This window comes from Phalacrocorax carbo, chromosome 20 (genome assembly GCF_963921805.1).
Source record: "Phalacrocorax carbo chromosome 20, bPhaCar2.1, whole genome shotgun sequence".
NCBI classification, from domain to species: domain Eukaryota; kingdom Metazoa; phylum Chordata; class Aves; order Suliformes; family Phalacrocoracidae; genus Phalacrocorax; species Phalacrocorax carbo.
In genome coordinates, this window is record NC_087532.1 from 6,339,669 (window position 1) to 6,360,286 (window position 20,618).

At 46.5% G+C, this 20,618-nt stretch overlaps 1 protein-coding gene across 5 annotated transcripts; it reads left to right on the plus strand.

Moving 5' to 3' along the window:
• Positions 1-5,129: 5,129 nt before the first annotated feature.
• Positions 5,130-15,097, plus strand: AGTRAP (angiotensin II receptor associated protein). 5 transcript variants are annotated; one of them, XM_064470129.1, is made up of 6 exons: positions 5,130-5,274; positions 10,865-10,956; positions 11,125-11,236; positions 11,824-12,022; positions 12,250-12,288; positions 14,202-15,097. In XM_064470129.1, exons 3-6 carry the CDS (start codon positions 11,132-11,134, stop codon positions 14,306-14,308), a joined length of 450 nt encoding a protein of 149 aa, XP_064326199.1. In that variant the 5' UTR covers positions 5,130-5,274; positions 10,865-10,956; positions 11,125-11,131; the 3' UTR covers positions 14,309-15,097. The 5 variants fall into 5 exon arrangements, with proteins under 5 accessions (XP_064326199.1, XP_064326200.1, XP_064326198.1 ...); XM_064470130.1 differs by having other exon boundaries at positions 10,865-10,928; XM_064470128.1 differs by having other exon boundaries at positions 5,131-5,274; positions 10,865-10,899.
• The last annotated feature ends 5,521 nt before the right edge of the window (positions 15,098-20,618 follow it).

The window sequence follows — 20,618 nt, forward strand, 5'->3', positions numbered from 1 at the left end:
GCCTTTTAAACGTTCAGTTCAAGAATCTGGAGATGTAGAGACTTTTTGTAGGAACAGAAATATTAATCCTGGGGCTGTGGTCAGAATCCTCTTCACTAAACTGCTTCCCTAAACCCTGCTGTGTTCCACTCAGCTAGGCAAATCTCCATTCTGCACTCCTGTTTCTGTTGAAGTGTCACTCTGCATTGTGTATTCACTCAAATGCTGCTAGCATAATAGTTTATGCCCCCAATATGATGAGTGGCCAGTCATGACTACAAAGATATGCTGTGAATACAGTATTAGTTCTGACCCACATACACCTGCACTGCGAGGAGGTATGCTAAAGGAGGAATTTGTAAAGGAGCATTTAGGCAAAAACCTACCACTCTGTTGAATGTAGCTATTTAGATTTCTGCTTACAGCATTGCAGTCCTAGCCCAAAAGGCAGGAGTAAAGAAAGGTGTTTTGCCTCCAGCTGTATGCCATGGCAGCAAGGATGCAATTTGTTAACCCAGACGGAGAAATGCAGCCCCTCCCTCAGCCTAGATGCAGAATAGTGGGTGGTGCTGCCAGGGCTATTGTCAGTGGAAGCATAAAGGGAAAAAGGCCTTAATTGATGTCAGCCAATTGCAGAGCTCTCAAACCCTGGGTTGTGTGACACCGATGAGAACCACATGCATAGCTATTATCAAAGCCAGGTTTTGCTGCGTTCCAATATAGGAGCAGAGGTCAGTGTTGGAACAGTACAACTGAAAGCAAGCAGGGAGTTCTGCAGGGGTCTTTATCCTTGGTGATGCAGGTATTCATTGCCCCATACACTAATTACATACGGAATCTGTGTAGGATCCTGGGCAGTGTTTTGGACAAGACTGTTTTGCAAGTGATGTGAAATACTAGTAGGATTAAACGGCAAGTCTGAATTTGAAGCCAGAGCTTTTAGACTCCAAAGGGAGACTTGCTTCTTCAGCTTGTTTTTTCAGCTTTCAGTCTGCTACTAACTCTGAATATAAAGAACAGATTATTCTTAATTGTTGGGATTAGTTAAATGTCTAAGGTCAGTGAAAATTGATTAATTATTATAAATCAAGTCACAGGATTACTGGATTGATTGCTCACACTGGAATTTCAGAAAGAGAGCTCATGACCAAGACCTTTCTGAATTGAACGGTGATGATGCAGAGGTGAAGCAGAAAGGGTGAGCAGTGGCACAGGCACATGCTGCACAGCCACAGCAGTGTGAAATGCATCAGACGACCTGATTTATGTATCAGCCAGATCAACTACTGACTTTGCAATTGCAGTGCAAAGGAAAGCTGTTGAGTAAATAACATGCTAAGGTGTGGAATGCAAGACCAGCCTGTGATATAAAACCCCAGGGGAACATTTGAACAACAAGTCCAGCCCCCTTCTGAGTGTAGCAAAGCTTTTTAGTGCTGCTCTATGCTGTCTCTAGGGCTTGGCAGCAGCTGCAGAACAACAGTATCACTGGGTTACATTTAGCAACTTTCCCCTTCCTTCCCAGTATCTCCCAGTCGCAGCGCAGTGACAGTTCTGCCTTTGGGGGCATTAGTTCTGACTGAGAGAGAGGGAGGCAAATGTCAAGCAAGCCTTGATTTATATGTTCTTCTCAACCGATTGTTTGAGAAACTCAAATTAAGAATTCACACAAGCTCAGCTTTTCTGCTGCCCCCAGAGAGCTTAAGCCAGAGCATTTGCAAGATTTTCTATTGTCTTGAAAGGACTTTGGATCAGGCCCAAACCAGCCATAGCAGGGCTCTGTGGAATAATTTTTAAAGTTAATTGCAGGGCATGCATTTAAGAAAGGTGAGTGACAGTCCCACCCAAACTCCTGCTCTACAGCTACTGCTGTTAGCAGCCTCACAGTCCAAGGGGTATGCATCATTTTAAACCACTTCTCTGAGGGTGAGAATCATTAGACATGGAAAAGAGAGGAAAGCGTGCTGATTTGACATAATCATCTCAGCAGCTGCCTGCTCGGCAAATGCTGTTGAATCTCGGGGATGTTGCTGGCAGTTGCCAAAATGATGACTGCAAGGGAGACAAGGAGTAGAAGCACAAATTAAAACACTTGGGAATCATTCTGTCTCAGGTCTGTAATAGTATGCATTCATTTTAGCTTGGGGGTGTTTTACTGAAACCCTCTCTGCTCTCTCCTCCCACCCCCAACCCCCCCACTAATTGCCCTGTTGTCAATCCACAGTGTGTGAAAGTGCTTCAATTTCAAACCCATGCTATACTACGTTGTTCAAGTCCATGCCAGTCACTCTCTGGTACATAAAGCCTGGAAAAAGCATCCCTTTCATATTTTTTTTAATCAGTAAAAATGAGGGCTGTTGTTTTCTTGGAATGTTCTGAGTGATCATATGTACCCCATAATGCCATTTTTGGTATGTCTCTTCATTTTCTAGAGCGCCAGTGAACCTTGAAGAGTAGTCCCTCAATTATATCTCAAAGCTCTAGTTAGATTTTAGAAAAACAGAGGAGCAGCTCTTCCTTGCCAAGATTGGAAAGGACTTTCAAGTGCACTTGTCAAGATACCACATTAGTGTAACCCTCTGAACTCCCCAAATCATCTTGCCATAGACTGTTTTGCAGTAAAGTTGCAGGAGGAGGCTCCCCCACCCCCGTTACAAAATGCCTTCAGTTTCCCCTGCAACCCAAATAATGTTTTTGCTTGCTGATTTCCCATTGGGATTTAAAAGGGAATTTGTAAAGCCAGGACAACTTCTATATGCCCTTCCTCACTGCTTATTCAGAAAGGCTCTGCGCATTTCTGCTGAGCTGATACTTTCATTGCCCTCAGCTCCCCACCCAGGGGCACAACGCAAAGACACCGGTGTCAGCTGCAGCCTTTAGTTACCCTCAGGCTAGACCCCAAGTGAGGGACAAGAAGGACAGAACTATGAAGGGTGAGCTTGTCTCCATCCCCACAGGCCGGATAAGGACAGGAGGAACAATTGTAATAGCTCCTCTACTTCCCCACAGTGTTTCTATCACCTTACCCACCAAGGGTACAGTGTCCTGAAAACTCAAAGGAAAGCATTTCTGCCTTACTAATATGACTTTCATGCTGTCAAGAAGGGAGCCAGATGCATATTAGGTGTTCACTCAATCTGCACAAAACATACCATCAATATATTTGACATAAACCAGCTAATTGCTGGATATTAGTTGCAGTGAGCTGAACTCACCTGGACTGGTCGGTCTTCTAGTCAGGAAAATCTCCATATCCTGTTTCTAGTTGCCTGGGTCATCTTTTTCTCCCTGCAGGTCTTCTTTAACTTGCTGCTTATCTTTCACACCATGTTTATGTTACTTTGAGTTATCAAGCCTAGGGAAGGGAAAAGAGACAGCAGGTTACACAGAGAGGCAATTTACAAGGTACGAGCAAAGCAAAGCAGAGATAAAAAACAACCAAACCCCCCAGATCAGATAGGTGTGAGAGGCGTGCAAACGCATAATGTCTATCGTAGCTCTCATTGTTTTCATATCCATGAGACCATTAAGACATTTCTAAGTCCCTTGAGTCCATGACATGTAAGCCCAGGATATAATAAAGAGGTCTGAATTAATTGCACAATACGTTGATGAACAAAATGAAGTAAAGCACTTTTATTGTACAAGGGGAAACGAATGCTCTGCATTAAACAGCAGTCACATCAATCCAAATTATGGCTCATGCTGCATAAATGATAATGAGAATCTGTCTCACTCAGACTGAGTGAGAATGCTGAAAGGAGCAAAGACGCCCACGGACAGCTGCATCTAAACAGCGCTTATACTTAAACTGGGACACTGGGATTTGTCTTTATAACAAACAGTTCTCCTTCTATAGATACCTATCCTGGCAGAAGGGTATCCCTATCGCTCTTTGCACCCAAACACTGAGCCAGCAACATGGCTATTTACAGTCTCTCTTTGTTTTCCCCCCCCACTCCAGGTGTCACATCTTTTTGTCATTTAGGGTAAAACCAGTCCTTGCCATTACTGGGACCACTAGCATTGATTCCATTTGATGCCACTACTTCTGTGAACAGAGACAGGGCTTCCCTGCAAGGCACACCAATGGAAATGAAGTCACATGTGGCAATAGATGAGTTATATTTCAATCTTTCACTTGGTAAAGTAGCACATTCAGAGAACCAGGGGCGGGGGGGGGGAGCTTTCACAGCCTCTTTTTTTTTACTGCTGTTCGGAGCTATGCAGCCAGTCCGTTTCGTTCTGCTGCTTTCTCTGGATAGCATTTTCTAGGTTGTTTCATTTTGACATTTAATACTTTGCCTTGGGACATAGTCAAGTGTGCTGCATATTAGCATTGAATAGCACTCGGGGTGCAGTGAAGAACAGGCTACATAGGGCTACATTTGTGGCTTGTTTGAAAATGTCAGGGTGTAGGTTCAGTACTGCATGATTCTCATGCATAACCTTGCACTGCACTGCTTGAACTGGAAATGAGATTGAAGGATGACTCGTACATTTCCACATTCAGCTTCTGCAATGAACTTCTGACTCCTTGCTCATTCCTTAGAGGCCCCGTCTTTTCTGTAAGCATACATGATGACAAGAAAGCAACTGACCCAGTAAAACATTGTAGTCTTACACTGCAGACGGGTAAAGCATACATTGGGCAAGGGTTTGAGAGGGGTTGTACTGACTTCTTGGCTCTGTTAGTTCATTTACCATATGTGGGGAGAAGACTGCTATTATGAACTGGACAGGAAATGATAAGTTATAACTGTACTGTGTGGGGTTGGGTTGGTCCCTTATCAACTTCCCTAGCTCTAAAATGGGAGAAGTTTCTTTCAGAATGAGAGATTAAGAACGTGTGATATGTACCAGGCTTTTAGGCAAAGAGTTCAGTCACCTAGTTCTAGGGAAAAATCTAGAGCCGAAGGAGACAACTAAGTATCTGCCAGCCATTCTAGCAACATGGCTAGAGACTCAGTGCTCAACCGCAAGGATTGACCTGAACTTGACTTGCTCGTCGTGTGATACAGCTGAGCACAGCTAGCGCCTCGCAGTTGCTTTTTCATTGGTGTTTATCAAGAGTCCCTTTGTCACCCCTCACCTTTTTGCCACAGTACGGATGTGTGCACAAAAGCTTCCTCTTCCTCCAGAAAGCTGCTAAGTCCTATACACGCTTTAGCCGTCCCGGACTCTGACTGCAGCCCGCGTATGCTGGCAAAGCTTCCCTCAGCTGCATTGTAGCAGCAGTGTAGGCAGCAGCACGACCCGCCTGGCCGGGTGTTTGGAGTCAACAAGCCCATCCAGGTACACTTGTAACCCGGTGGTGGCTTTCTGTTTCGGAAGCAGGTGCTGGGCAATGCGCACCAGGTAGCCACAGCACCCGGGCTGTTTCCTCGGCTGGAGTTCGGCCGTCTGGCAAGAAACCACCACTCGCCACCCAGGCCACGAAGGCACGCTCCGGAGCCACAGCGCATCGGCCGCGGCGGCCGGGGCCACGGCTGAGGGCAGGGGCCGCCCCATCGCCCCGCACCGAGGGCCCGCCGTGGGGCCGGGACCCGCCGTAGGGCCGGGACCCGCCGTAGGGCCGGGCGGGGCGGCTCCGTGGGGCGCGGCGGGGCGGTGTCCCGCCTCCTCCCGCCCCGCCGCCCTCCCCTGGGCCAGGCCGTGGCGGCGGGGCCGGGCCCGGCCCCGCGTGAGGCGGCCCCGCCGCCGGGAGCCGCTGCCATGGAGCTGCCCGCCGTTAACCTCAAGGTAGGGGCCGCGGGGCCGAGCCGCTCCCGGTCTTCCCTGGCGGGGAGGGCCCTTTCCGGCGGCCCGCTCGGTCTCCGCGGGCTCGGAGAGAGCCGGCGGCGGGGCCGCCGTGAGGAGCGGGAGCGATGCGAGGGGGAGTGTGTCGGGGCGGCGGCAGCGCTCTTCTTCTTCTTCTTCTTCTTCTTCTTCTTCCTTTCCTCGGCCGCGGCTCCGGGAGCGGGTGGGCGCGGGGCGGCGGGGCGGCGGCCCCGGGAGCGGGCGCTGGGCCCGGCCTCCCCTCTCCCCTCTCCCGCCTGGTCCAGGACCTGCCTGAGGGCCTGGGCAGGGCATGCGGAGGCCCCCGAGGAGGAAGGACTGGTGTTCCTAAACTTTTTCATCACGTCGGCAAACTTTGCAAAAAGCTCTTGGCCCTGTAGGACGGCCGGCAGTGATTCCAGGGTTCTCTCTTACTTCAGGGCAGTTGCTGAAGTGGCCAAGGACTGGCTTGGGACAGCAGCTGATTATTAACTTGTGTCCGTGGAGGCTTCCAGCTCAGCTGACCAGAGCTAATCCAGGATCAGCACTGCACAGGATCCTGAGGAGGCAAAGTTTTTGCTTGTCAGGCGAAATATCTTAGAAAGACCTTCCCACTTTGGGGTTATCATCTGGTAGATAACTGAAGTTGCTTCTCTGTTGGGGGGGGTGGGGCTTCAACTGGGGCAGTCTGAAGATTTCAGTGAATATCTGGTAACTAGAGAAATGGGAAATAAGGGACTTATCACAGTTACGTTACACTTTTCACTTTGGGAAGAAGCACATCCTTGCGGAGAACCTGGAGGATGCTAAAATCTCTTTTTTGCGCCTTCCCTCATACCAGACAGGTGACTCTTTTTTTGTCTTTCATATTTTCAGAGCCCTGAGATTTCTAGGTGTATATGCCTTTTTCCAGCTTAACAACTTTGTGTATCTTGTTTGGTACAGCGAGTTTCAGATGCTTTCTTTAAAACTTTGCCCAGAGAATGAAAGCATCACTGATCACATCAGGATTTTTCCTGCTATTGATTCGTAAATCTGTGAGCAGTGGCCTGGGAGCAGCTTGCCTACAGGCTGGGTGGGAGGATAGTGTTACCTCAGCTACCGTTATGAATTAAGCTTTGTACAGGCAGGCTTTCATGTGGCTGTGCTAAATCAAAGCTCCCCCTCTTACTGGTTCACCAAGAAAAGCAGCTTCCCTTCTTCGAGGCAAGTAAGCAAATGGACTTCTCAGCTTCCAGACTGTAACAGCAGTCCCTATCTGATACTTTGCTCTGACAGTTTTGGACTATTGTGTGATTCCCAGGACACTAGGAAGATTAAAAGATCTTGCCTTCTGCTTTGTTTTTTAATTTAGTTTTATTTTTTTACCCCCAATGCTAAAACAACAATGGAAAATAAGGACATTTAATTAAAAAGTTTGCCAACCTGAAATACATGTTTTACCATGGGAGGTGGAGCTAGGGGAGCTGAAAAACAGACTTTCTGAATGAATGAGTCACCATGACAACACAACTAAAACGTTGCCTTTCTTCTCTGGTTTCAGACAACCATTCCCAAATCTCTTCCTAGGTAAGAGTGAGCTCGTCCTGGGCAAACTGTTTTTAGCATTAAGAAATTCCTTGTTGTCAAGTCTGCTGGTACTGAGGCTGAAAAGCTGCGGAATATCAAATTTATAAGTGCACCTGTATTTTTGTAGCATTCCTGAGTTAGGGCCTGCTTCCCCAAAACATATTGCAAAGGTGGGAAAGATCCTTATTCAGAAAGGGACTGGAAATAACACACCCTGCTGCTCTTCACTGGCATGATCTACTTACAGTTTCTGTGAGATTACAAAAGATGAGCCTCGTGATAGAAATAGCTCCAAGAAAACTGCATGACTGAGCTGTGTTTGTGCCAGAACGTAGCCAGGTCTTAGCCTTGAGGGCTCTCTTTAAGTTACTTCCAGAGCTATGAAATTAATGTAGCAGGCTTTGCCCTAGAGTGGATGAGGATCATGCTCATGAAACAGCATCTGCTGGCTCAGCTCTGATAGTAATGCTCAGCAAAGCATGTGAGAAGCAGCATAGCCGTATTTTGCAGTGAATGCTTGACACCTAGGATTATTGCAATAACTATGCCCAGCCTTGAAATACAGAGTTTGAGTTTGATCAAGCCTGGACTGTGCCCTACAATCCATGTGCCTAGAAACATGTTTTATACTTTGGTATTTTTAAATGGTAGGTCACAGAATAAGTTAGATTAAAAGAGGCTCTCTATGCCATCTAGTCTAATCTCCTGCTCAAAGCAAAGCTAACTTCAAAGTTAGACCAAATAGCTCAACTCAAAATTCAGCTGACTTATAAGAATTTCTAAGGATAGAGCCATGACAACCCTGCTGGATAGCCTGTTCCACTGCCTAACCGCTCTCATTATCACTCTTCTATAATAATGAGGAGCATCCTCACAGGTGGCTCACTCACAGGTGGCCTCTCGGGTCTAGATTTTTGGTTAGTATATCCTCAGGTGAATATCTCACAGGGTAGATGAGCTCACCCCACCCCACACCCCCTGCCCCAAGTAAGTTAAATTTTAAAAGTTAGATATTACAAGAAAATAACTGTAATTTGGAGCCATGTAATTTTCAACTTAGTCAAAATTCAGCCTTGTGCTAGGTTCTGTGCTGAAACGTGTTTAAAGGAGTGAGTTTCTGTTCCGAAGAGTTTCCCATGTAATGAGACCCAGGCTTTTTTTGTGCTTGGCAATTAGTTCCATCACATGCTGGGATTTGCAGAGGAGCTAGGAATTCCCCTTAGCTGTCCCCAGTTTCCAGTAGGATGCTTTTAATCACGTGGTCATCCTTCTGCCCAGAAGGGATGGGGGCAAAGGTCCCACCTTTCTTATTTTCTGCTCTCAGCACTAGTTCCAGTCTTAGGAGTTATCTTCTCAAAAGAACAAATTTATCCCTTTCTTAGGTACAGACTTAAGTCCTTGAACAGATGGAAAAAATTTGAATTCTGCTGCTGTCTCATCAGGAGACTGCCTGCAAATTATCTGATCTCACATAGTGACTGTAGCTTTAAGGAATGTTTGTCATTAACACTAGGTTTTGTATGTTCAAGAGTACCAAGACCACCAGCTAATTCCATAGTGCCCTGAAGAACTGCCGGGTAAATTGAACTAATAACCAGGAGGTGAATGTCTTGGTTTTATTTCAGCAGCCTTTCATACTATCAGCCCTAGTTTACCTGACTTTATGCTGATGAATTAAGCTTGCTTCATAATTTAATAACTGCAATATTGATCTAGACAGCTTTAAAAAAAAAAAAGCCACCCTGCCTAATTATGTTAACTGGTGAGCCTTGAGGGGTCTTGCGGGTATGTAACATGCAATTAAATACTACCTAATTAAGAATTTCCCTGATGTTATGATAGTCTCCTGAGTAAATGCTATTTGCATGTCTACATTCTTATCCAAGAATGTCTTGTATTTTCCTGATTAGCAGTTTCTGCCTGGTCTCCATGGCACAACTGGGGAGAAGGGAAAGGGGGTTGGGGGGGGCGAAGGATTTTGTAGGCCTTCACGAACAATTAAAAAATAATAAAAAAATCTGTTTAAGCAGTGTTTGAAGTTACGGCAAAACCTAGACTGCCCAGGGTGGATGCTCAGTAGATGTGCTAGGGAACTGCAGTGAAGCAAGAGCTCTGTCTTGTCGCAAGGCATCTAAATTGTGGTATCTTGGCAGAGCAGGGTGAGCCACAGCAGATGCGTCACTCCTGTTGGTTTCCTGGCTGCCCTTAACTCATGTCACCTGTTCATTGGTTACTAACTCTCTTCTCGAGCAACTAGTTTTGGATTAAGTTAGAGCACAGGTAGGTGTTTTAAGTCTGTGAACATAGATCTTAATATTTTTTTTTTAGTCTCTTAATGCTCCTGTCCACATACAGCTTTCCTGTGTTCACTGAGGAATTTAGCCTTTTGCTACTTACTCATTTCCAGATTATTTTTTTTTTTTTTTTTGTGGAGGAGTGTGCTTCAGAGGGATTTTAGTGGTGGGTTGTTTTTTTTTAATACCGAGGTCAGTATAAATGCCAGTTGGAGCCTTTCTCACACCTAGAAAAAATGGAAGAGTGCCTGTTTCCTGTGGATCCTCTGATAAGTCCAGGCTTCAACCTTTCTTTTGAGAGGCTGCTAATAGACCCTGTCGTCTTGTTTTCACAAACGTTTAGAGCGTGAATATGACTGATCTCCCTTTGTTGCAATTGGCCAGCAGGCTCAGAAGCAAGTGAGCACATGGATATATGTATAGAAAAAGACTGAAAATGGTATATTCTTGTTCCTATCTGCTGTCTTAATAAACATGTAGAGTATGTCTCCTTGGTTACAGAAATGTCAAGTGCTGGTGAAGAGAATCCTTGTGTCACTTGTTACAGTAAGATGAGTTCTGCTTGGATTTGTCCCTTTGGGCACAAGGATCAGGATCATTAGGGACACTTGCAAAGTACAGAATCTGTGCCAGCATTGTCTTATTGCTACTTAGGGCACTGCTGGCATTTGGGTTCTGGTGGCTTCACTGGGAAAGAAAAGAGCTGTGTACTATGTCAGGATCAGGTTCTCGGGTTCCGAGAAGATGCATTTGGGTCTGTTAATACTGCAGTGACATTGAGCCACTCTGAACAGACTGGAAGGAGGTAAAAGGAGGATTTACAGGGACTGGAGTGAAATTGCTGGGAGCTGCAGGCATGACTTTGCATGGACTTCTTGGTGGTGGAGTGCCAGATTGGTCGTGTATAAACTGTGCTAACATAGAGTGAATCGGATTGCTGGGCTTTCTGTACAAACTCTTCTGGAACTCCAAAATCAATAACCCATTTACAAAAGCCTAAGTGGGCCCTGAATCAACTGTTGACGGAGATGACAACAATAATGAATGACTACAGTGTAGCACCACAGGAAATACTCAGCAACAGAAGCAGAGAAAAATGTTTTTGTCTTCACTGTCCCAGTTGCTACGCCAGCTTTCTGCACTGGTTCATGGGTCCAGGGCACTCTTCCACCCGTCCCTCAGAAACAAGATGGTGTCATTTCATGTCAGTCCTCCTACAGTTCTCCCAATTTGCTGAACTGTCTTACTCTCTTTTTTTTTCATAGGCCATCATCGTGGTACACTGGCTGCTCACAGTGTGGTGAGTGATTGGTAACTGGCCTGGCCTGGGTAAGAAGAGGGTATTCCTTCAAAATAGGTATGGGACATGCTTGGGCAGTCAGCGCTCCCTGCTTGTGCCTGTCTGTGTGCAAGGAGAACCTAAATCTAAGGGTGAGGTGTTTGTATGGGAACAGGGCTGGATGCAAACAAACTGTTGGAGGCTTATTGTGAATGTGGGCTGGGTTTTTTTTGTCTTGTTTGGTAGGGGATGCATGAATGACATGTTTCAAGCCTCCTATGCCTGGGGAAATTTCAGTGTCCTTGCAGTGGGGATCTGGGCCATTGTGCAGCGAGATTCCCTCGATGCCATCATTATGGTGAGTGTGAGGGTATTTGCTTCCATGAGGCTGCTCAGGGAGAGGGTGGAGGGCAGAGACAGCTTCTCTGAGTCAGTGATGGCTGTCAGCTGTTCCCAGTACAGCAGTGAACAAGTCAAATTCCATGTTTGGGTTGTTTTGGTTTTTCTTAAGAGAGCCTATAAATCTATGAGCACTGTAAAACATGGTGAAAAGCATTCACTGTCACTTATTTTGCTTCTCAGAGGTGAAGCATACTTGATTCTTACTTTTTTTGCCTGCTTGTAACTGTGACTTGTAATGCCAGGTGAGAACTCAAAGCATTTAATATGCTTGAGTTGGAGGGGCTTTATAAAACCCTTCTCTGAACATTAAAGAGATATCGTGAGAAGGTGCCTGACAGATGTGAAGCAAATGCACGAAATACAAGATCATTCCTTTAGGAACCTCTGTCTACCTGGGGCAGTGTCAAGGGTTAGCAATGTTTGATACTGGGGCAAAGGCATGATTGTGTGAACACAGATCTCACAAGAAATAGATGCTGTAACTGTTACTCCTAGTGGTTAATCCCCTATTCAGTTCATGTCCCATTCTCTCTTTTTTTCCAGTTCCTGACTGGCCTGCTGCTCACAGTCCTCACAGACATCATTCACATCTCTGTTGTCTATCCTCCAAACAACTATCTCACTGATGTGAATCGTTTCAGTATGGGCATGGCCATCTTCAGCCTCCTCCTCAAACCTGTGTCCTGCTATTTGGTATACCGAATGTATCAGGAGCGTGGAGGAGAGTACACTTTTAACATAGGTAGGACGCTTCCTCTGCCTCCACATCAGTGTGGGCCACCTCCTCTGGTGTTAGGGAGACCACCCTGCACTTTGGACCCTTCAGCCTGAGCTCTGTGCAGCTGGATTCTGCCCCCCTTTCCAGGGAGAGGGGGTGCTTGCCCTCTCTTGCTCATGTCTGTTCTCCCCTTTTGTGGTTCTGGTGTGTCTTAGGCCTTAAACTTACATTCTTCCTCTCTTCCCTTGCAGACCCGGAGTCCTCGTCTGACAGCCATTTTGCCCACAATGGTATTGATACCACTGCTGTCTCTCTTTTTCAATATAACTGAGAGGCTTTTCCTCTCTTCCTCCTCCTGCATTTGTGTGTGCTTGTTGGAAGCCTTTGGGTGTCCTTCTCTCTTTGTCAATCCTTTCTTTTCCTTCTGGGGAAAAGTAGAGGCAGCATCCCCTCTAGCTGGATTATGCATGAAAGGGAAAGAAGCTGGATTTCTAACCCCATGTTTTCTCTGGGCATCACATGCCCTAGCTACCTTGATTGCTTTGGACTTCCATTTCGTCACCTGAAAAATGGGATTGATGTTTACTTCGAGGGACTTTGCCTGGAGGCACTCATTTTTCTCCTGGTTGTACTTGCTAATGATAATGTGGCAGCCTTTCCAGAGAGAAGGGGCTGTGGCTGGATGTCCTGGGTCTCAGTCAGCTTTGCCAAGCATGCCTGGTGCTAGTTGAGCCGCCAAGGATTGTTTGCTGTGTGGGAGTTCACACTGGCAAAACCAGTGGCCTGGCACAGTTATCTTTTTGCCTTCCTAAGAAGGCTGTGCAGGACAGAGGATGGTATAACTGCATTACAGTGTTTGAAAGCTGTCACTTGTGCTGCTTTGGTGCTAGCAAAGCAGCTGCCAGTGAAGAGGTGGATACCTGCAGAGGAGGAGAGGCCGTGGAAGGAAACCGTGGCTTGGGGTGCTACGTGCTGTTTGCATCTCTCTACTGGTGGAATGTGGATGTCTTCTCCATCAGCTGCTTTTGCAAGTGCCAGACAGATCTGTCTTACCTGGGTCAGAAGGACTGTGAGTCAACTGCAGTGCCTTGCTGTGGGCCATGTTTGTGCCAACTTTTTTTAGCTGCTCACTGTGCTTGTAACTGGGACTTGACATTTGAATCCCATGGAAAGCGTAGGTATCATTGGAGTTTGGGAGTACTCCTTTTCAAGCACACTATCCCAACACAGGCGTGATACTGTCTGAGAGCCTCCTCTCAGGCATGGTTTGGAATTCAGACACTTTGTGGTTTCATATCCTCTTCTGAACTCTTTTCCTCACAAGATTTTCAGTACAAACTGTGCTGTTGTTTTGTCAAATGCAGTTGACAAATTTCCTCTCTCATCTTTCTGCTGTCTGGCATTTTCATTTTGAACCTAACAGCATTGCGTTTTTCCTGGCCTTCTCTGTCTCGTTTTCTTTCCACACAAAATCCCTTTTTGTTGCTTGGCAGCATCCTTGCTGCATAGAACAAGCCTCTGTTATGGTTTGGTGCCCACCTGTGATTCAGATTGCTTTCTTGCAATTGCAGATGCCTGGCCTCTAGATAAAGAGCTTTCCATGCACATTCTCTGTCTCTCTTCTTTCCCTGCTTATCCCCTGGACAGTAAACGTGATTTTGTACCATTCTTGTACCACAGTCAAATTGTTCATAGTGCAGTTGGGAGCACTGGTGGGTTCAAATTGAGCGCCATGGTGTGGCAGACTTGGGGTATAGCTGTGTTGTTGGGAAGAGTGGTTCATGGGTGAATCATGCTCTTAAATCTGTGCTACCAGCTACCCATGGTTCCTGCTGCTTCTGTTTTTGTCTGCTCATTTTCCCACTAGATCTCATAAACTTGATCTTGCTGAAATATGCTTTTACAGGAGCCTGTTATGCTGCTATGTAGTATTGCAGGTCTTGCTTTCCACACAGCCATGTGGCTACTAAAAGGGCAATTCCTAGGGAATGAAGAGGCATGTTCAAATGTATCTCAGTCATTTTGCAGTTGTTGGAAGGATGAGTTTTCTTACGTCCTGCCTGTGTAGATCAGAGAATCCATCACTTGGGAGCTGATAGAGCAGCTAATGTGGTGTGCTCCTGAGCTGTTGGTTTCTTCTAGGGGATTCAGTTCTTGTGCTTTTGGTTTTTTCCCAAGCTTGTTCTCTTTCTTCTCTGTCCAGGTGTGACCTGTGCAGGCCGGGACCGCAACACCTATGAGCCAATTGATCAGCAGGATGCCTCTCCACAGTGGCCTGACTCAAGCAAGGCAGCCCAGCAGCCGTACTGAGGCCCTCTCTGCAACCAAGGACGGATGCTTCCCTCACCCAGTCTAGCCTTCCGCTTTTCCCATGTCTGTTCTGATGGAGCAAGACCTGCTACTAAGCAAACAGGAGAGGATCTGATTTTTCATTTCTTTTGCCTCCCTGAAGGTTAGGCAGATGGGTTCCTGCAGTAAGGCCAGAAGATCTCAGAGATGTCATGTTAAGCACTGTGACTCTTTGTAATCCCAGTGCTTTCCTTTCCTCCTTCCCTCTCAATCCCTCCTCTGTATGTGTGAGTGGATGCACCTTCTGCAGCCTTACAAGTCCTATATTGTGCATCCTCTCTATTGTAAGTAAGGGTACCACTCAAAATATTCCTGGACAAGCTGTCTTTAAAAGGCTTCTGGACTGCCCTTAAACAATACAGTTTGTCTGTTTTTATGCAGATACATTTCCAGGAAATATCTGGAAGTTCCTGAAGGCTGTTATTGGTGGTGTTACTTAACTAAAGCTTATAATCGTGACTCCCTATGCTAGCTGTGGTGGTTTGCACAAAGCTGGGGTTGGTATAAAATGCCCTTACTGGGCCACGGAGCTGCTTGTGCTCCCAGTCTTGGGTATTAATCACTGATGTTTTTATGCAAGTTGAAAGTCCTTCAGGATCCTTAAAATGGCTGTTGAATGTAGGTTATAGATACTCTGTGCCTTGAAATGTACTTTTACCTTCAGCTGCCTATCTTAATGGAACTTGAAATGTTACATTTTTCTAAGAAAACTATAAAATGAGCACAGTTTTTCTGTGTTAGAAAAAGTTACACTGGTCACCTGTGTCTCATTTGAAAATGTCGGTATTCCTGAGGGGTTGGGACCGCAGCCATGCAGTTAGGGAGAGTCATTATGGGGGAAAGGGCTTTGGTGGCTTTTAGTCTAAACTCTACTCAGACAAGTACAGGGTACTGCTTGTAAATGTATGGGTGGGAAGGTGGGCTGGTAAAATGAGGACTGGGGAAGAGAAAAGATAGGGTTTTTACACTGCAGTGGTGAGCTCTGTGCAGTGTGACAAACTAAACTATAATCTTATGCACAATAAATCTGCGCTGCTGTGGCTTTCAGGTAAGATACTGAAAAAAAAAGTTCAGCGGGGTTCTTTTTTTCAGAAGAAAAAGAGTATGTCAGCTTTGGCAGAAAGAAAATACTAGTAAGATCTGTGTTTTTCTGAAGTAGTTTCATTTTCAAAGTTTACATCTGTTACTCTACAAATACATTTCTCTTGACAAGACCTGCTGCTGCATTGATTCTTCAGGACCAAGAGCCCTGTTACCTTTGCTCTAACCTCTAGAACCATGTCATTTATATTTTTAAAACCAAGCAATATTCTCCCAAGTTTGATCACTTTATACATACCCAGATGCTTCCTCCACTACACTGCACAAGCACTGCAGTGACCTGCTGCTGTACCTGGACCATCACCATTTATGCTTGGACCAAGCACATGGTAAATGCCATAGAAGTGCAATAGTCTGGTTTACTCTCCCAATGTGAGTGTTGTGCGTTCGTTTTGCAGGCATAGGAATAGGAATCAGTCTGCTCTTGTGATCAGATGGGGAGGAAAGAGGAATAGGTAGGCAGAAATTCCTGGGGCTTGTGGAATTGCAGAGTGGGCCTTCATTCAGTTAATGTATTTTTTCAGCTCTTCAGAACTGTACAGTGACCCACGGATCCCTGAATAATGCATTTAAATACTCAGGCTTTTTTTTTCCTTAGACCTGTGAAGCACAGACTGAAAACAACTGTTTTGAATGTAATGCTTTTTGTATATTTGAACAAAGAGTTACATCTAGCAAGGCCTTCCCAGCCATTCTCCACAAAATCTATTAATACCCATCTAGCTAACCCGCTGGGCACTTTTCTGTGGAGAATTCAGCACGTCTGGGAGCTCAGGGGAGCAGAGTAAGGCAGGAGGCTTACTGTGCCTCAAGGATAGCTATTTTAGGCAGTGATTCAGAGAGGTGATGATAAAAACAAGGCCCCTCTCCTGGCTTCTGAGGAGGAGGGTGTTTGTTTCGGCAGTGCTTACGGTAAGCACCAACATGCTCTTGGATCGATACCTGGTTTATTAGGGCGTGTGGGGATTCATCGAGCCTGTTGTGCTTCAGCACAGCCTTGCTGATCCCGGCAGCCTGGCCTCACCGCGGGGCTCCTTGTGGCTTGTCAGCGGGGTCCCCTCAGCCTCGACATGCAGTGGGTGTGATGCTGCTCAGGTTTTGGTTTTCTTTTTTTTTTTATTTTAAATCCTCGGGTCCTTGATGTGCCAGGTTGTGGTTTTGGTTGGGGTTTTTTGGGTTTGGTTTTGTTTTGTTTTTCTTTTGGTGATGAGCTAGCAGCTCTCTAGGATTAACCACCACCCGCCCGCTGCAGGTGTCTCCCTCAGCAGCAGCACCCCTCAGGCAGGAGGCCGCAGCATGGCTGCCAGCCCAGGCTGGGCTCGCCCGCCATCTCTCAGGGGTGGCCACGGGGCCCCGCCACGCTGCCCAGAGCCGCTGATGGGAGTGGGGAGATGGCGGCTTTGGGGTGCCTCGCAGGGCGAGGAGGAGAGCGCACCCCCTCTCCTGAGGCGCTGCCTTCAGGCCGCAGCTTTAATTACCCGTGGGTGAGAGCGGCTTTCCCGTGGCCATCTGCAGCCCTGGTGACAGGCGGCGTTGCTAATCGCGGGGGATAAGCTGCTTACAGTGACCCAGCTGGAGCACCATCGCTGCTGAGGTTTGGCCGTTAAGCGGGGGACAAAGCGGCGGGTTTGCCCCTGCGCTCGGAGGCGCGGGCATGCAGAGGCGTGCGTCCCGTCCCTGAGGTTCTGGCGAGGCCCAGCGGTGTGTCCGCCGGCGGCTGTCGCAGTGAGTAAGTGGCTACGAGGAGAGGTGACGGGGAGCTGTCGGGGATGCTGAGCGGGGGCCTGAGGTGTGTGCCACGGCTGTGCCAGCTAGAGCAGGCCTGAAATGGCTCCCCTGGGCTGGGGCCATGGGTGACAGCCCTCCCGCTCCCACCACCCCGTCCCGGGACACCGGCTGGGTCTGGGATGGCAGCATGCCACGGGTGCTGCTGTGCGGCCGTTCCTCAGCTGCTGGAGCAGTAACTGACCTCTGTCTGGTTAAGGGAAGAGCACTTGGCACGTGCCTGTTGCTCCCAAAGTGGCAACGAGAGGCTCGCGCGGTGGCAGCGATGGTTTGGTCTGTAAGGCTGAGCAGTGGGGGAAAAGCCTTGTTTCAGAGGCAGGTGAAGTGTGATCTTGGACTGATCGCCAGTCCCAACTTGCAATGTGAAATGGATCAGCCTTGGTCTGCAAGGATCGGAAAATTATCATTGTGCGGTGCTTATGTTTATTATGGGTCTGTCATTGTCATCATAGTGCTGAAATGGCATTCACTTGAAAGGGCTTGATTTACTTCTCATGAACTGTTCTATTCCTTTTGCTTCTAACAACAGAAGTACATTGATCAGCTTCATTTTTGTTTGCTTAATTGGATTTGTTTCAGGTTTTAATGTGTTAGTGTGTTGCTTGCAATGTGTATAGAGTAAGCGTGCGTTAAATGTTTTAGTTGGAAACATCAAAGCTAATATGAAACCCATTGTTCTTGGATTTTTGCAGTTTGCAAAATCTGTCGCTTGCCTTGAGTACCTCTTTTAGCCTTTAAAAGCACTTCATAAAATCTTGTTGCCTTTTGAGTAAGAGTAACCACTGCCTAGAAGTGGTTACATTGAAGGTGTGAATGGCAATTTTGGGAAGGCAGACAAACATGATTTTTAAAGGACTCTATCCCTTCCTGATGTCAATGAGACTGAAATTAGGAATGAGTGAGGTGAAGAACACTGCCATGATCTTTTTTAGGTAATGTGTTGAGAACCTGGTGTACCTGGCAGAAAGAACTGAAATGGAGAACTAAAAAAACCCTCATGAGTCATCAAGAAAATAGATTATGTCTACATTTTTGAGCATAAAAGTAGTCCAGTGCCGGGTTCCAGGTGTTCATGGAGCAGAACAGCAGAAATAAACATGATGGTTTCATGTCCTTTCACAATTCAATTCCTTTATATCACCCTTTTGTGATACATTACCAGTTGGCTGGATATTCCTGGGATGCAAGGAGTGCTTCTTCAGAACACCAGTCACTGTGTTTTGTGGTTACACTTCATGCAGTGATAGGCACCCTAAAGAAGGCAGCCATGCTTTGTTCACTCTTAGTTGCCAACTTCTACTTGTCCAGAAAAAATAATGGGATCTTTCTGTTCACGGTACACTTGGTGAAGTGTGAAAGGCAGTTCCCAAGGATAATTGCAACACTGCATTACTATCTCCTGTGGCTTTAGTAACTGAGTTTACTCCCCAGTTTGTGGTGATCACTGAAGCAGTTGGCATGTGAGAAGGACGAGCGGGCTGTTTGCAAACAGGGATGACTGAGGCTCAGATGCTTTCATAGAAGAGAATGAGATAAGCATAGTTTGGAAACAGAGTGCAGTTTGACAGGAGGCTTTCTGGCATTCAAATATGTTTTAAAAAAACAGTGGGCATTGATTTCACAGGCCTGCTGTCACTTTCTTTTCAGATTACATAGCTATGTGTGTCTTTTCACGATACCCTTTTCATTCTTTAAAAGGGGGGTGGGAAAGAATAGTGGTTAGAATGACAGAGTGATTGAGAACTTCCTTTTCAAATTTGAGGGAATGAAAGCATAGTCCCATCGAATTGCACTTACCTGTTAGCGGCAACTTACAAATCTGCTCTGCACGAGAGATATATATAACCATCTGACTCAGCGGCTAGAGTGCATATTAGGTCTCCCACCTATGCTGTAACTCTTCAAGGTTAGGAGACAATGTAGGGTCTCTGGATGTGTAAGCATGGTTTTATCCTTTAGTGTGGACAAGAAGAAATGGGCCTGCATAACCTTGAACCTTTGCAGGGCCGTAGCATGGTATGTGAACAGATTTTCACTTGTTAAGCAGTACCTTAAGTTGAGACACTGCCTTTCCTACCAGCCCTGGAGAAAATACAAGTGTGGAGGAGAGCTGAGCTGGATTTCCAATCAATGACGAGGGGTAAGCATTGTACTCCAGCTGGAACCATGTTGCTCTGACTTCTGTAAAACCATTTTCCTTTAGACCTGTTCTTGTTTGGTGTCACGTAGATCTGGTTAGATGTAAAGCATTCTGGAAAAGCATGTCATGGCAGGAGGATAATTCATCCTTGCTAGCAACAAGTTCTTTTTGAGGCCGCAGGTGCATGCATAATGCTGGAAGTCTTTGTTTTCCAGGTTTTCTGTTGAGAACTGAGTCTGTTCCCTTCAGTCATTCCTGCTCTGCCAGACATGATTGTCTGCTGAGAAACAGGAAGACAGCACTGTCTGTAATACTTTCAGGACTGAAGCTGGTGGATCGGAGGCAAGAAATTTGTAACAAAAGTACCCAAAGCCTTTGGCAAACTAGGGAAGATGTGGTGAGAAATATGCATGCTCCTTTGTTTATATTTCTTCTTATTTTCTTCCAGAGCAAAGAAACATTCAGAACATGAATGTTGATCTGTGTTTGGGCACTAGAAGTCGAGTAGACATTTCTCATCACTGGCTTGGGGCTGCGGCATTCAGTATAACTCCCAGCGAGAGAGCAGAACGAGGCCGGCTGTGTACCACACCTCTGTCAGCTGGGAAGAGATCCCAGTCTGAGACAGACTAATCTCTCCTGCCCTTCTCAGCCATTCCGGGACACCACCAGGCAGTTCTCCAGTTCCTGCGTCCCACAGCAGAATAATCTCTGCTCTAGGCTGCAGCAGCACAGCTCTAAGTGTGGCTCACAGGATTCCCCATCTTGCTTCGTCAGCGGTCCCTGCTGTGAAACTCCCTCAGAGATGCTCACTCCTTGAGGCTTATAGTTTAGAAGGGAGAAGGAGTGAGAATATTGACTTTCCTCAACACCACCATCAGAAAGCTGCTCTATACACACTGCTCGCCATAGCCTTTTAGAAAGTAGGAACAAGAATAGTGCCTATCCAGTGGAAAAGCAACAGCATCAGCCTACTGCTGCTTCTTGTATGGATCCTGTGAACCCTTCACGGGTCAATGAACGTTTGTCATCTCATAGTGTAGATTCCTCTCTTAGGCATGAATTAGTGGTGTGTCCCTCTTCAAGGAGCTCAAGTGAAAGAGTGAATGCTTGTCGTAGTTCAGCCCTGACCTTGGGGGATCTTGATCCATCTAGTTTGGAGTCCCTTCAGTCTCTTTTGCAATCCTCACAGATTTCTGCTCGCTTATACTGTTCAATCCAGAGGCTTAAGCAAGAAACTGCTTT

What these genes read in the sequence shown, in the direction of transcription:
- AGTRAP (XM_064470126.1), top strand. Translation starts at nt 5,695, where the DNA reads ATGGAGCTGCCCGCCGTTAACCTCAAG. An exon ending in TGCCCGCCGTTAACCTCAAG is followed by an intron (nt 5,722 to 10,864) that starts GTAGGGGCCGCG and finishes TTTTTTTCATAG; the next exon opens with GCCATCATCGTGGTACACTG. An exon ending in CACTGGCTGCTCACAGTGTG is followed by an intron (nt 10,900 to 11,124) that starts GTGAGTGATTGG and finishes CTTGTTTGGTAG; the next exon opens with GGGATGCATGAATGACATGT.